The 14258-nt window shown below is 40.9% G+C and overlaps 1 protein-coding gene across 4 annotated transcripts in view; it reads left to right on the forward strand.

Moving 5' to 3' along the window:
* cfap43 (cilia and flagella associated protein 43) overlaps positions 1 to 14258 on the forward strand; it is a 94152-nt gene that overhangs the window by 75906 nt on the left and 3988 nt on the right. For 3 of the 4 annotated variants that reach the window (XM_048551480.2, XM_048551483.2, XM_048551484.2), the window contains 9 exons: positions 3782 to 3889; positions 5043 to 5129; positions 5979 to 6067; positions 6421 to 6619; positions 8433 to 8545; positions 9167 to 9329; positions 11678 to 11842; positions 12259 to 12339; positions 13755 to 13908. In XM_048551480.2, the coding sequence (XP_048407437.1) occupies positions 3782 to 3889; positions 5043 to 5129; positions 5979 to 6067; positions 6421 to 6619; positions 8433 to 8545; positions 9167 to 9329; positions 11678 to 11842; positions 12259 to 12339; positions 13755 to 13908 (1159 nt within the window). The remainder of the gene's footprint in view (positions 1 to 3781; positions 3890 to 5042; positions 5130 to 5978; positions 6068 to 6420; positions 6620 to 8432; positions 8546 to 9166; positions 9330 to 11677; positions 11843 to 12258; positions 12340 to 13754; positions 13909 to 14258) is intronic. The other variant, XM_048551481.2, reaches the window with a different exon arrangement.

Below are 14258 nucleotides of genomic sequence, written 5' to 3' on the forward strand. Positions count from 1 at the left end.
GGGACCATGTTGCGGGAGCTTTATTTTCTATTTAAAAGAATAGAGGGAACTTTATTCTGTATCTAACCTATGATGTACTTGTCCTGGGAGTATTTGATGCAGATAGTATAAAGAATGTTTTATTCTGTATCTAACCCTGTGCTGTACAGATCCTGGGAGAGTTTGTTGAGAACAATGTTGAGATGGCTTTACTTACAGTTTAAAAGAGTTGGGAGATCCTTCCTTTCAGTTTAAAAGAGTAGAGGGATATCCAATGCCATGCTATCACTGTCCTTGAAGTGTTTGATGGAGACAGAGTCAGGAGAGCTTTACTTTCAGTCTACTTTCAGCTCAAAAGAACAGAGGGAGCAATACTCAGTTATTTAACAGTGCACTTTCTGTTCTGGCAGACTTTGATGGCGATGGTGTAGTGATAGCTTTACTCTGTTATTAACCCCATTGCTGACCGTGTCCTGGGAGCGTTTGATCAGGACTAAGTTGAGGAAACTTGCCTTTCAGTTTAAAAGATTAGAGAGTGCTTTGCTCTGTATCTAACCTCATGCTGTTCCCTGTCCTGGGTATGTTTACTGGAACTCTACCTCCAGTAAGTCAAGAGAGACTTACTTTCAGCTTCATTCATAGAACATAGAACACTACAGCACAGTACATGCCCTTCGGCCCTCGATGTTATGCTGACCTGTCATGCCAATCTGAAGCCCATCTAACCTACACTATTCCATGTACATCCATATGCTTGCCCAATGACGACTTAAATGTACTTAAAGTTGGCGAATCTACTACCATTGCAGGCAAAGCATTCCATTCCCTTACTACTCTGAGTAAAGAAACTACCTCTGACATCTGTCCTATATCTTTCACCCCTCAATTTAAAGCTATGCCCCCTCGTGCTCGCCATCACCATCCTAGGAGAAAGGCTCTCCCTATCCACCCTATCTAATCCTCTGATTATCTTATATGTCTCAATTAAGTCACCTCTCAACCTTCTTCTCTCTAACGAAAACAGCCTCAAGTCCCTCAGCCTTTCCTCGTAAGACCTTCTCTCCATGCCAGGCAACATCCTAATAAATCTCCTCTGCACCCTTACCAAAGCTTCCACATCCTTCTTATAATGCGGTGACCAGAACTGTACACAATACTCCAAGTGCGGCCGCACCAGAGTTTTGTACAGCTGCAGCATAACCTCTTGGTTCTGGAACTCGATCCCTCTATTAATAAAAGCTAAAACACTGTATGCCTTCTTAACAGCCCTGTCAACCTGGGTGGCAGCTTTCAAGGATCTGTGTACATGGACACAGAGATCTCTGCTCATCTACACTACTAAGAATCTTACCATTAGCCCTGTACTTTGCCTTCTGGTTACTCCTACCAAAGTGCATCACCTCACACTTGTCCGCATTAAATTCCATTTGCCACCTCTCAGCCCAGCTCTGCAGCTTATCTATGTCTCTCTGTAACCTACAGCATCCTTCGTCACCATCCACCACGCCACCGACCTTAGTGTCGTCTGCAAATTTACTAACCCATCCTTCTATGCCCTCATCCAGGTCATTTATAAAAATGACAAACAGCAGTGGACCCAACACTGACCCTTGCGGTACACCACTAGTAACTGGTCTCCAGGGTGAACATTTCCAATCAACTACCACCCTCTGTCTTCTTCAGTCTTTAACCTCATTGCTGTCCCTGTTGTGGAAATGTTTGATGAGGACAGTGTAGAGGAAACTTGCCTTTCAGTTTAAAGGAGTTGTAGTCTGTATCCAAACCCATGCTGCCCCTGACCTGGGAGTGTTTATTGGGGACCTGATGAAAGGACCTTTATTTACCATGTAAAGAGTAGAGGGAGCTTTACTCTGTATCTAACCCCATGATGTATTTGTCCTGGGAGTATTTGATATGAACAGTATAGAGGGAGTTTTACTCTGTATCTAAACCTGTGCTATACCTGCCCTTGGAATGTTGGGGACAGTGTCAGGAAAGCTTTACACTGTATTTAGCCTCATGTTGTACCTGTCCTGCTAGTGTTTGATGGGGACAGTGTTGAGGGAGTTAAAAGAGTTATGGGAGCTTTAGTCCCAATCTAACCCCATACTGTCCCTATCCTGGGTGGGTGTGATGGTGACAGTAACAGAAGAGCTTTACTTTCAATTTACTTGCAGATTAAAAGCGTAGGGGGAACTCAAAATCTAACCCTGAAAGGGAACTTACCTTTCACTTTAAAAGCATAGGGAGTACATTACTCTGTATCTAACCCCATGCTGTTCCCTGCCCAGGAAGTGTTTGATGGGGACAAGAGGGAATTTTCATATTAGAAGAGTAGAGGAGGCTTTACTTTCAGTTTAAAAAAAAGATTCAGAGGAGATTTAACTGTGTGCTGTACCTTGGATAATGCAGACAGTAATTTAGTGACTATCTAACTCCATGATGAACATGGAAGATGGCCAATTACTCAATTTACTCAATATCTCATCCCATGCTGTACATGTCCTTTACTGTTTGATGACGGACACTGTAAAGTGAGCTTCACTCCATGTAATCCCATGCTGCCCCTGTCCTGAGTGTGTTTGATGAGGACAGTGTCGAGAAAGTTACTTTCAGTTTAAAAGAGTAAAGAGAGTTCTATTTTATATTTAAGCTGTACCTATCCTGGGAGTGTTTGATCAGGCAGAGGAAGCTCTATATTAATTGTATGTATTATGATTTTATATATATAATGGTGGAGAGCATCGACTGAGTGCTTAAGCACATACAGATCCACTGGCAAGGCAGTATAGAAACAGGTTCTCCAGCTGTATTGATCACTTTGAATGAATCCAGAATTATTGATTTCTGTTGGATGTTTAACATTGCTCTATATCTTACCCCGTGCTGTTTCTGTTCTGGGAGTGTTTGAGGAAGCTTTGTTCTATATCTCACCCCATGCTGCAGTGTCCTGGCAGTGTTTGATGGGAACAGTGTAGCTTTACTTTGCATCTAACTCCGTGCTGTACCTGTTCTATACCTGTACCTGTACTGTACAGTACCTGTACTGATTGCTGGGGACAGTGTAAAGCAGCTTTACTCTGTATCTCACCCTATGCCATGCTGACATGGCAGTGTTTGATAGGGACAGTGTAGAGGGAACTTCCCTTTCAGTTTAAAAGAGTAGGGAGTATTTACTCTGTATCCAACCCCATGCTGTGATTAGATTCCTTCCAAGAATATGTAGGGGCAACTGTTTATTCACATGATTATCTTGAAATTATGTGGTGATGTCTGGATTGCAGCTCGAGCATTTAACCATCAGGGTAGGGGTGACAGTGTCACTGAGTTAACTGTCATTGCTTGTAGTATTAGAAACATTCTGGTCATTGCAGATACACAATATAAGATAGATATATATGTCATCGTTATAAAAAGGATCAAATGAAAAGTACAGCGCAGGAACAGGCCCATCAGCCCTCCAAGCCCTAATTACTATAAAAATGAACCTGCCATTTTTCAATCTGTACCCCTCTATTTCCTCCCTATTCATGTATCCGTCGAGTTGCCTCTTAAATGTCTTCAATGTGCTTGCTCCCGCCACCACTTCTGGTAGTGCATCCCAGGTTGCTACCACTGTCTGCATGAAAAATTTTCCTTGCACATCTCCCTTAAACTTTTCCCCTCTGATGTTGAACCTGTGCCCCCTTGTAATTGAAACTTCAACCCTTGGAAAAAACCTCTGACTCTCCACCTTATTTATGCCTCTCATAATTTTGTACACCTCTATCAGGTGTGGTAATGACTGACACTTTATCCACAGGAGGAGCTGAAGATTTGCAATCTGGTCTTCTCATTGAGGATAGAGGAAGAGATACGATACAGAGATGCTCAACTTAATTACATACTCGAAGAGCAGAAGGATTTCATGGTACAAAATATGAACAGAAGTAGATCCATAAGTGTATATTATTGACAAAAAAAAATTGTCCTATTTTGTATAAAATTTTTTCTTAATTTTCCTCATTGACCTCTGTCCCTTACTGTTTATTTTCAGGACTACAACTGTCCCATATTTCAAAACTGCTCAGCTGCAATTCTGCAGATGACCACAGGGTGACAGTAGATCGGGGTAGATGGTGACTTACAGCCACCATCTTTATAGGGGGCAGCAGGTGGCTGCCATCTTTAAAAGAGGCAATGTTCAGTCACCCTCAACTTGGAAGCAGGATAACAGTGTTCACTGCATTTCTGCCAATAGACAGTATGGGAGCTTGACTTGCTAAGTGTACAGAATCATAACTGTTTTACAAACAGCTTTTCACATTGATAGTTCTTTTAAAAATATTGTTATGAGTGCAGTGAAATCTTACAAATAATCTTATCTTATAACCCCTCTTCACCTCTCCGTCCCATATTATGGTCGTGAGCACCCACCACCTGTGGTATAGGACCTTACTCCAGTGCCCTGCCTTATGGGATTGGACTGATTCCCTAGCACGCAGTTGGCCATTCAGGCCTGCTCCTCCATTCAACAACATTATAACTGATTTGATTGTAACCGCAAATCAACATTCCCAGCTATCCCTGATAACCTTTGGCTCCTTTTCAGTCAAGAAGCCTCTGCCTTAAGAACATTCAGTGACTTTGTCTCACCCCTCCCTGGGGAAGAGAATTCCAAAAACTGACTACTCTCTGAGAGAAACAATGCGTTTACATCTCCATCTTAAGTAGGAGATTTCTTATTTTTAAAAACTAGTTTAAATCCTTGTTCTATCCCTCCCAGAAGGGAAAATGTTATTTCAGTGTCCACTTTGTCAAATCTCATCAGGATTTAAGTTGGGTCTCCTCTGATTTTCCTAAATCCAATGTGTACAGGCTCAGTCTACCAAACTTTTCTCATAAGAGAACCCCTTCAATTATGCGAGAATGGGATTGATAGTTTATAATCATTTTGCTGAACTATTACTTTTATCACATTACAAAATTGTCTCTAAGAGAACAGATTATTGGTTATTTAGGTGAACTAGTTATAGTGTTTGCATGATCTTTCCAGTATTGACCCAGTTCTTTCAACATGACAGGCTGTAAAGTCTCAGATGACACAGAACGTGAAAGTGATGGTGGACCGATTCCGAGAGAGCTATGATGACCTGGTGGCTGAAGACAGAGTAAAATAATTAACATTTTTTATTTCATTGGGATTAGAGTATATCCAGTACAAAGAGTGGGGATCGGAAAACACAGAGAGGGGACAGAACAATGCTAGGTTTAGGGAGTGGTCAAACTTCGTGTAGAGAGCGTACAACACTGGTGTTAGGGAATGGACAACACTGGATTGAGGCAGTGTAAAACACTGGGTTTAGGAAGTGGTCAAACTTAGTGGAGGGAGTGGTCAACCTTAGCGTAGCAAGTGGGCAACACTGGGTTTAGGAAGCCAACAACATGGCTCAGGGAGTGAACAACACTGGGTTTAGGAAGTTGACAACATTGAGTTCAGGGAGTGGACAATACTGGGTACAGGGAGAGGACAACACTGGGTTTTGAGCGTTAACAATGTTGTGATTAGGGTGTAGACAACCTTGTAATTAGAGAAAGGACAACATAGGTTTGGAAGTACACAATACTGGGATTAGTGAATGGGACGGGCCTGTTTTTAAAGAGTGAACAAGGTTGTGACTAAGGCTGAGATGAGTTGTACAAGACTGGCCCTAGGGACCACGCAATTTTGAGAAGCAAGGACCGTGAGATCTTGTTCAATTGCAACCTTGTTTACTGTCCACAAGCCTACCTGCACCTCAGCTGACTGATAAGCTGTAAAGCGCTGGGAACCTAGTGTCCTGATCAGAAGCTTTGAAACTCCTATTCTGCACCAACTCTGTTCTTGTTCACAATTGCACTGGCATACGGGATCAATTACTTTGTGAGCTTTGGGTTTCTACCTGTGGTCCAGGAAGCACTCAGCCATGTCTGGTTTATCTTCCTTTCTAATATATAATCTGTCTCTTATTTCTCCTCAGCTCCTGGATCGTGGATTCAGGAGGGAGTTCTCTGATGTCTCTGCTGGAATGGTTGACCAACTTTATAAATTATACAAACGCAGACCCAAGTGAGTGACCCCATACACAGCACAACACTGCCCATTGAGTCACCAACGCACAGAAAAACACTGCCCAGCGAGTCACCAACGCATGCACAGCACAACACTACCCTGTGACTGTTACACAAACTGCCTCCAGACCAGGACAACTCACTGTTATCTGCCCTGATTATGAATTGACATGTTGTGTTGTGGCTTGTTGAAGTCTCAGTTTTCACAAGAACTTGTTGAATATGAAGATGCTGTACGTTTGGAAGTAATCCCACTGTGTTTTGATGCTGGTCCCTGCAAGAGTGTGTCTGGGGCCTTTGGTTCCAGTCTGTTAACCCAGGTTCTAAAGTACATTTTCTCACTCTGTTTAGGGTACAAACACAAAGGATCCAAGTGGCAACAGCCAACCCTTTTGAGGACCAATCGCAGTTAGTCAAAGACAGCCATGCCAGTTTTCTGACTGCCATGGTGGATTTAGATTCGCTTGATTTCAAACCTGAGAACCTGGACCCTGCCGTGTGGAATCGGTTCTGTGAAAGTAGGAGGAAAAAAATAGAGAGTGAACATCAGGTGAAAGAGAGATTCCTCTGTCTGTGCTCAGTTCAGCTCCTGATGGATGTGTTCAGTTTGTGATTTAAGTGGTTCCAAATACTCGAGCTGACTGAACTCCTGGTGGGAGGCACAGGGTAGGCATATCAGGCAGCTCGCCTGGTACCTCACTGAATAGGTCTAGATGGGAAGCAGGTAATCCATCCCAGTTCCATTTCTCTGAGAGGATAAAACTAAATATGTTCAAACCCAGAGTCATCTATCAAATACAAATACTCTGCAAATTCTCCAACATCATTCCGGGTCTAAACAAGTTAAATTATCAACTACAGTTCCACAGATGAAGCTTTTGTTCCTTGAGTTTAGAAGAGTTTTATTTCAAATTTCCTCAGCAATCCGCCCATAGATGAGAGCAAAATAAAAGTTTCCCTGGTGACTTAATTGAGGTGCTCCAGAGGATAAAACAATTCAAGTCCACAGAAAAAAATTATTTCCTCTGCTGTGGGGAGTCCAGAACAAGAGGCAAGAACATTAAGATTAGAGCCATGCAGTAAGAGGCGATGTCAGGAAGCACTTCTTCACACAAAGGAAAGCGCATATCTGGAAAAGTGTGTGGGCTTATGAGAAAGATAACATAAGAACACAGGAACAGGATCAGACAATTCAGCAGCTCTTCCGTTAAATACAATCATGGCTAATCACCTGTTTCAATGCCTGTTTACCCACACTACCCCATTTTTTCTTCGCATCATTAGCATTCACTAATCTGTTAATTACTACCATAAATATTCTCAAAGACCAAACTTTTTCAATTTGAATAAAAACTTATCTCCCAACCTCACTCTTAAGCGGCTTCGCCCTTATTTTGAGATTGTATTCCCTGGTCTTACATTACCCAACCAGGGTAAACTCTCTATCCCTTTGAATACTTTGCAAGTCTCAATGACATCTCCCCTCATTCTTCAAAACTTTACAGAACAAAAGCCCAGTTTCCCCAATCTCTTTTCAAAGGCAGTCCTATCATCCCGGGAACAAATCTTGTGAACCTTCATTGCTCTCCCTCTAAAGCAATAACATTCTTGCTAAGATAAGGAGACCAAAAACTGTACACAGTACCCCAGGTACAGTCTAACCAAGCTCTTATACAATTGAAGCATAACTCAGCCAATCCTGTGCTCAATCATCATGCAATAAAGGCTAACATTCCATTAGACTTCTTAATAATTAACTGCATGTGAGCCTTCAGTGATTTATCAACAAGAACACACTTTGTGCATCTGCACTTTCCAATCTCTTACCATTAAAGAAATTATTGCACAATTGTTCCTCCTACTAAAGTTGATAATCTCACATTTTTCCCCAGTACGTTCATAGGCTGAGATTCTTTTTGGGTAGGCCTATAAACAGCTATAGAACCAAAGCAAGTTAATAGAGTTGATATGCAGATCACGCATGATCTAACCAAGTAGCAAAACAAGGTTTGAGGAGCAGAATGGTTTCCTTGTATCTTCCTTGCAGAGCTTCCTGCTGTTTCAGACTGTCCTAAATGTGATCACCATCCCTTCCCATTAATACAGCTGATCCACAGATTCTAGAGTTGGGATTTGAAGAAAAGTCACATTGTAGTAAACTGTCAGACTGTAGTGTCATCTGTTCAGGACCCTGAACTGGAAGTGCTGAGATGTTTGTGTGATAGGCAGCTGCTAAGGTCTGTGCCTTACTTATGCTAGTGGATAGAAGGCACTTGCTCCTGCACCAAAGGTGATGGCAACTGAGATTCTTGGGGTTAGATTTTTTTTAAAGCCTGAAGATCTTGTGTCTGGTCCTTTCTCAGGTGAAACAGAAGGCTGCGACTCTGGCAGAGATGCAGATGTTCCTTCAAAGGAGGATGGAGGAGGATGAAAATAATGCACAAATCATCAACAATTTGATCCAGGAACTCAACAAGTCAGTGCTATTTTACATTAAGTATATGGCAGCCAGGGAATTTCTGAAAAAGGGAAAAAAAGTCACTTACCACCCTTATACTGGCACCAAGACATCTTGATCAAGAGACTGTGCATTCAAGCACAGTCTGCATACTTAATCCTATAATCTGTGTTGACACACTATTTGCAGAACTGAGGGGTTGCGACACTGTCAGGAGTGCCATTGTTAGGATGAGGAATTAAGCCTCAGAGTGGCCTGCGCTGTTGGGTGGGTGTATGAGATCCTACGGCCATCATTTGAAGATCAAAGAAGTTCTTCATGATATTGAGGAACTAATAGGTAACTCTCAGGAAACGGTGAAACGGAATATCTAGGTGATTATCATGTTGCATCTGCAAGAGCTTGCTATGTGAACATTACTTGCTGTGTTTCCTATAATACCACAGTGACCAAACTTCAGGAAATGTTTAATTGATTATAAAGCACTTTGAGATATGCTGAGGTTGGGGAAGGTGCTATAGAAATACAGGGTTTTTTTTATTTGTGCAGTAGGTTCCTTGAAGTAGGTAACCTTTGAATGGCCTATGATGATGTTGCCACATTTTAAAGTTGTGCTCTTTCTACACCTCACACTGTAAGCAGTCTGCGTGAAATAAAGTCACAGTTCCAGCTGAATCTGATGGTGCAGCTCGTGTTGAAACAAGGCCAAGTGGAGGTGATGAACAGTGACTTCATCCCTGACTATTCCAATTCCATCTTCCTGCATAAAGGTGTCGTGGAGGATCTGAACAGCACTATTCAGGTAAGGAGCCAGACTGATCATTTCACTTTTTCTCTACCATGGGGAGCAAGTTTAAAAGGAAAATGTTCTCTGAGATAAATCATCCATGAATTTGAGGCCAGAGTCACTACCAGAATCACCTTGATGTGGTTTATTGCAAAGTTGAGATTCGGAAACACTAGGAGGTTTGGGGCCTATTTATGTTATCATAAGTGTGCATATTTTCATTATTTTTGAATGTGGACTTTATGTTGTAAGCCTAAATAGGGACAGATGGGTTTTGTTTAGTCTTAAGGTTTTTTTAAAAGTCTAGCCATTTGGACAGTGACCTCAAACACATCGTTTCTAAGAATGCAAATATCTTCAGCCAACTGTGTTGCAGCTGTCTGTGGCGTTAACAGATTCAATGTTCATACTGTTGAGTTTATAACAAGTCAAGTAAACACATTAAGGCAACTAGTTTAGTTTTGACTTCAGAGCATAAGGTTCCAAGTTTTAGTTCAGAAAAACCCAAAGTTCAATTCAGAGGAGAGCAGCTTTTCCTCTGAGTAGAAGAATGACAGTTTTTAGTCCAGCTCAAGGGGATTCAGTCACCTCAGCAGAAGTGGTTTCTGTCTATGAAGGTTCCAAGCCAGGAAAGTTTGGAAACTTCAGATTGTTAGAACTGAAAAAATCTAGACCATCATAATTATAAAATATTCAGAGCACTGGATGCAGAAAGGTCCCCGGTCCACAGGAAAGAAACTAGAAAGTATCACTGAAATAAGAATTTAAAAACCTGAGCTCGGATTCAGTCTCTGTAACAGATAGCGCTGGGAAACAGATTGAAACTTTGTTTTGTTGTTTCTTTTAAGATATTTCTAACTAAATTGTACAGCTTTTTTGCATGTGTTCTGATGTTAAAGAACATCTTCAGCCTTCTGCAAATATGTTTCAGCGGCTAACAGCCATGCCAGGTTTTGTTCTGGGTCCTGACCTGTTCAGTGTTACCATCAGCTGGGATCATAACCAATGTCACTACCCACTGGGGTAGTGTGCCTAAAATTAAGCCTCATTATTCACAAAGTTGTCTCAAATGCAAAATGATTTAATTAAATTATCCAATGGTCATAATTTACCTAACCAATGAACACAGCTTAAAATAAATTTCTGTATTTAACACGAAAACAGCAATTTATTGCAGATTATTTCTAACCACCACCAGCAGGAAAAAAACATGCATTATTAATTTATAACTCTCTATAACTTAAATTCTACCCCTTTCTAAAAGAGACTACCTAAGGTGGAAATATTACTGGTGGGGTGGAACAAGAACAAAAATCAATGAAGCACAGTTCTTGTAACAGTCCAGCTTATAGATTTAAATGAGATGTTTTACTTCTGTTCCTTGCAACCCTTCAAGGAGGACATGAGATTGTGAGCACGCCACTTCTCAACCTTTCATTCAATTGAAGATTCATACTCTCAGTGTCTCTGAAGGTGGTTTTCCTTTTTTCCCTTGCAAAAAGGGAATTTGCAAAGAGAATGTCGCTCACTGCTTGGAAAACCATTTTGTGGCACAATGAATTCCAGTAACTATTTGTTTTAAAAACACATGTTCTTGTATTTTTCCTCTCATTTTTAAGCTCACAGTCCAAAATTTTTTTAAAAAGTGGTGTTAACACAGAATGCTGGAGTCATCCTGAATCAGAATTCATTTTGTTTGAGAGATCTGTGTCTCTTTCAAAGAGAAATATGTGGAGGCTCTGGATATAAAACAGAATATTGTAGTGAAGTTAATGTATGGATTGGACTTTCAGAATGGCTTTGTATGTTGCAAAGACATTTCTGGAAAAGAAGACATCACGGTAGATTATTTGAAAGCCTTGGCTTAGACTAAACTGAGAGTCAGCAGATAAGTTGAATATAGAAATAAAAACAGGATCTTAGAAGGATGAGATGCTTTAAATGACTATTCAGTGCATAGGAATTTAGGAGGGAAAATTGAAATGTCTCAGCTAGAATTAGCTATGGTTCAGTTAGAAAACTAATGAAACCTTGACTCAGAACAGAATCAAAGAAAAAAATGGAAATAGCATTTTAATAAGCATGAATTTCAATGAGAGTAAGAAATCAGACATAACTTAGATGCTTACAACAAAGGGAAAAAGAAGAGATATCTCAGAGGATGATTCTGATTTAATGGGTGATTTAACTAGAATGTCAAGAAGAATAGGCTTCCAGTATGAGTGGGGCAACAAAGGTGGGAAGTGAGCTGTGCTGGGAGGGAAAGATGCAATGGGATGGATTAGGAGCATTCTCATTTGTAATCTAGCTAAATGTCTTTGCTAAAATTGATGTATGATCACTGTTTATTCACTGGTATCCAGTTATTAGGAGAAAAGAAAGTGGCCAGTATGGTTGAACGCAAGGACTTCAGGAAAAAAATTGTTCAGGTGGAGTGGGAATGCCAGAAGATGCTAATGCAAATGGATGACTTGCATAACAAGATCCGAGACATCCTGAAATTGAAGATCAGCAAACAGGCTCAGATGGTAAGGGCTAACACCATCCTGATGAAACTGACCTGCCTGAGACATGGAGAAACTCTAGGAATGGGGAAAACCTCTTGATGAGAACCCGAGGGGAACAGGGAAGCTTTCCTGACAGGGAACCTGGGGAAATGGAAAAAGAGTCCCCTGAGAGGGTGACCCCTGAGTATCAGAATTCAGTCTGACCTGTCAGGAAAAATTCTCCTTGAGCTGCCAAAATTCTTGAGTAGTAGCTGCCTAGTCTCACTTGGTTGTCTGGATGTGGGGCCCTCTCTCAGCATTGCTTTTAAGGGAAAGACCAAGAAGGCAAGGGAGAAAATGTGAAAGCACAACCATTCTCTTGCAACAAAAAGCAGGTATAAGTAATGACAATGGGTGTTTTTCCTTTTCACGGCTAACACTGTATTGTTCTTTCCTAGTATCTAAGGGAGGCGAATTATGAGTCTCAAATCAATGCATACATTATGGGAATGGAACGTTCAGTTCAAGGCCAGGAGAAGGTAATTGATATTGATTAAATATACTTTATGCAGTCTCAGGGGTGTGAACACTAATTCCCAAAACCCTGAAAGTTCCCTGTGGTTGGGTGGTTAAGAGAATAACTTCAAACGGTGCTACTCAATTAGAAGAAGCAATGGAGGCACAAAAGCAAAGTCCATAAATGAACAAGTCTCCCTGGATCTCACCAGCTCAATTTTCATTGTTTTTGAATGAAACGCATGCACTTGAATCTGATACTAGAAAACATCATATCTTGCAGGATAAATCACATTGACCTGATGAGCTCTTTAAATGGTACAAAGGTTTTATGCACAAAAAGATGTTTTTACTTGTAGCTGAATCCAAAACTAAGGACCAAAAATAAGATGATCGCAAATAAGTCTAACAAGGAATTCGGAGATAAAACAAAGAACTGTACTTGCTGGAAATTTGGAAAAAAAAACTCAACCTGCTGAAGAAACTTAGCAGACGTGGCAGATCAATGAAGGCGGCTCACTGGACTCAAAAATTTAAGTTTGTTTTCTTTCCACTGAGACTGCCAGACTTGCTGAGTTTCTCCAGCAATAAGAAAGCAAGATAAGTGTGAGGGAGATGGAAATAAAATTTAATGGAAGGTGAGTGAAAGCAGAGCAAGAGGAGGCTCAAACAGAACAAAAACACTGACATACAATTAGGGGGCTAAATGGCTATCAGTCCACACAAGATGATTATTCCGTATGTACTCTCAACAAATATGTACAAAACCATACTGACTATCCCTAATCAATTTTTGCCTTTCTAAATGTCCATAAATCCTATATTTTCAAATCAACTCTGACAATTTACCCAAAATCGAAATCAGACTGAAAGGTGTATAGCTCCCTGATTTCTCTAAGAAAGGTATAACATTAGCCATCCTTTAGTCATTAGGCACCTCAGTTGTAGTTACAGATGACGCAAAATCTTTCTGCAAGGGGTCTCGCAATTTCCTCCCTTACTTTCCACAACGTTTAGATACATTAGGTCAGATCCCAGAGATTTATCCACCTTTATATTCTCCAAAACATCCAATCTTCCTCTTCTGTGGAGGATCGAGGGCTGCTTTATAGGCTCCACACAGTGTTATTTCTGACTCCAGGATCAGCAGTTCTTGCTATCTTTGAGGATCAGAGTTTCCTTTATTCCTTTACTGGATGTTGACAAAACTGGCTCGGCTGGCATTTTTTTTTGTCTCGAGTTATGGACGTACGTGGAATAGTGTAGGTTAGATGGGCTTCAGATCGGTATGACAGGTCGGCACAACATCGAGGGCTGAAGGGCCTGTACTGTGCTGTAATGTTCTATGTTCTATGTTCTATATGCTCAACCTTTGTCAAAATTATCCCCAAGGAGCAATTTGATAACTGTCTGACTTTATGAATTGCTTTGTGCTTAGTTCCACAGCAAGGTTCTCAAAAAGAAACAGGATGCTATCAAAGAGCTGGAGAAGCAGATTGCACAGCTGAAACAGGAGATGAATGGGATAGATCGCCACTTGAAAGAACAACATATTTCTGTCAGTGAGAGGCAAAATATCCAAGAGATGACCAGTGAGTTCAAAATAACATATTGAATTGATAGAACCAATTAGTTTTTGAGAACAACTCTGTCATAATCTGCTTTACTTGTGCTGAGATTGAAATTAAGCAAACACTGTACACAGAGTTAGCAAGGAGTATGTTGTTCCAGAGGATTTGGACACTTGGAAAAAAAATTTAACAGGACCAAAGAGTGAGAGCTCAGCAGCGGGTTAAATTGGATTGCTCAAAGAACTGGCACAGGTATAATGAGTTGAATACTTGGCCTCCCTCTTCTGTCACAGCTTCTGTGCATTATCATGGTGAGACAAACAAGAAGTGGCATTTTTTTAAAGATCTCGTTATGTGTTTCAGAGCATTTC

This window comes from Stegostoma tigrinum, chromosome 20 (genome assembly GCF_030684315.1).
Source record: "Stegostoma tigrinum isolate sSteTig4 chromosome 20, sSteTig4.hap1, whole genome shotgun sequence".
NCBI classification, from domain to species: Eukaryota; Metazoa; Chordata; class Chondrichthyes; order Orectolobiformes; family Stegostomatidae; genus Stegostoma; species Stegostoma tigrinum.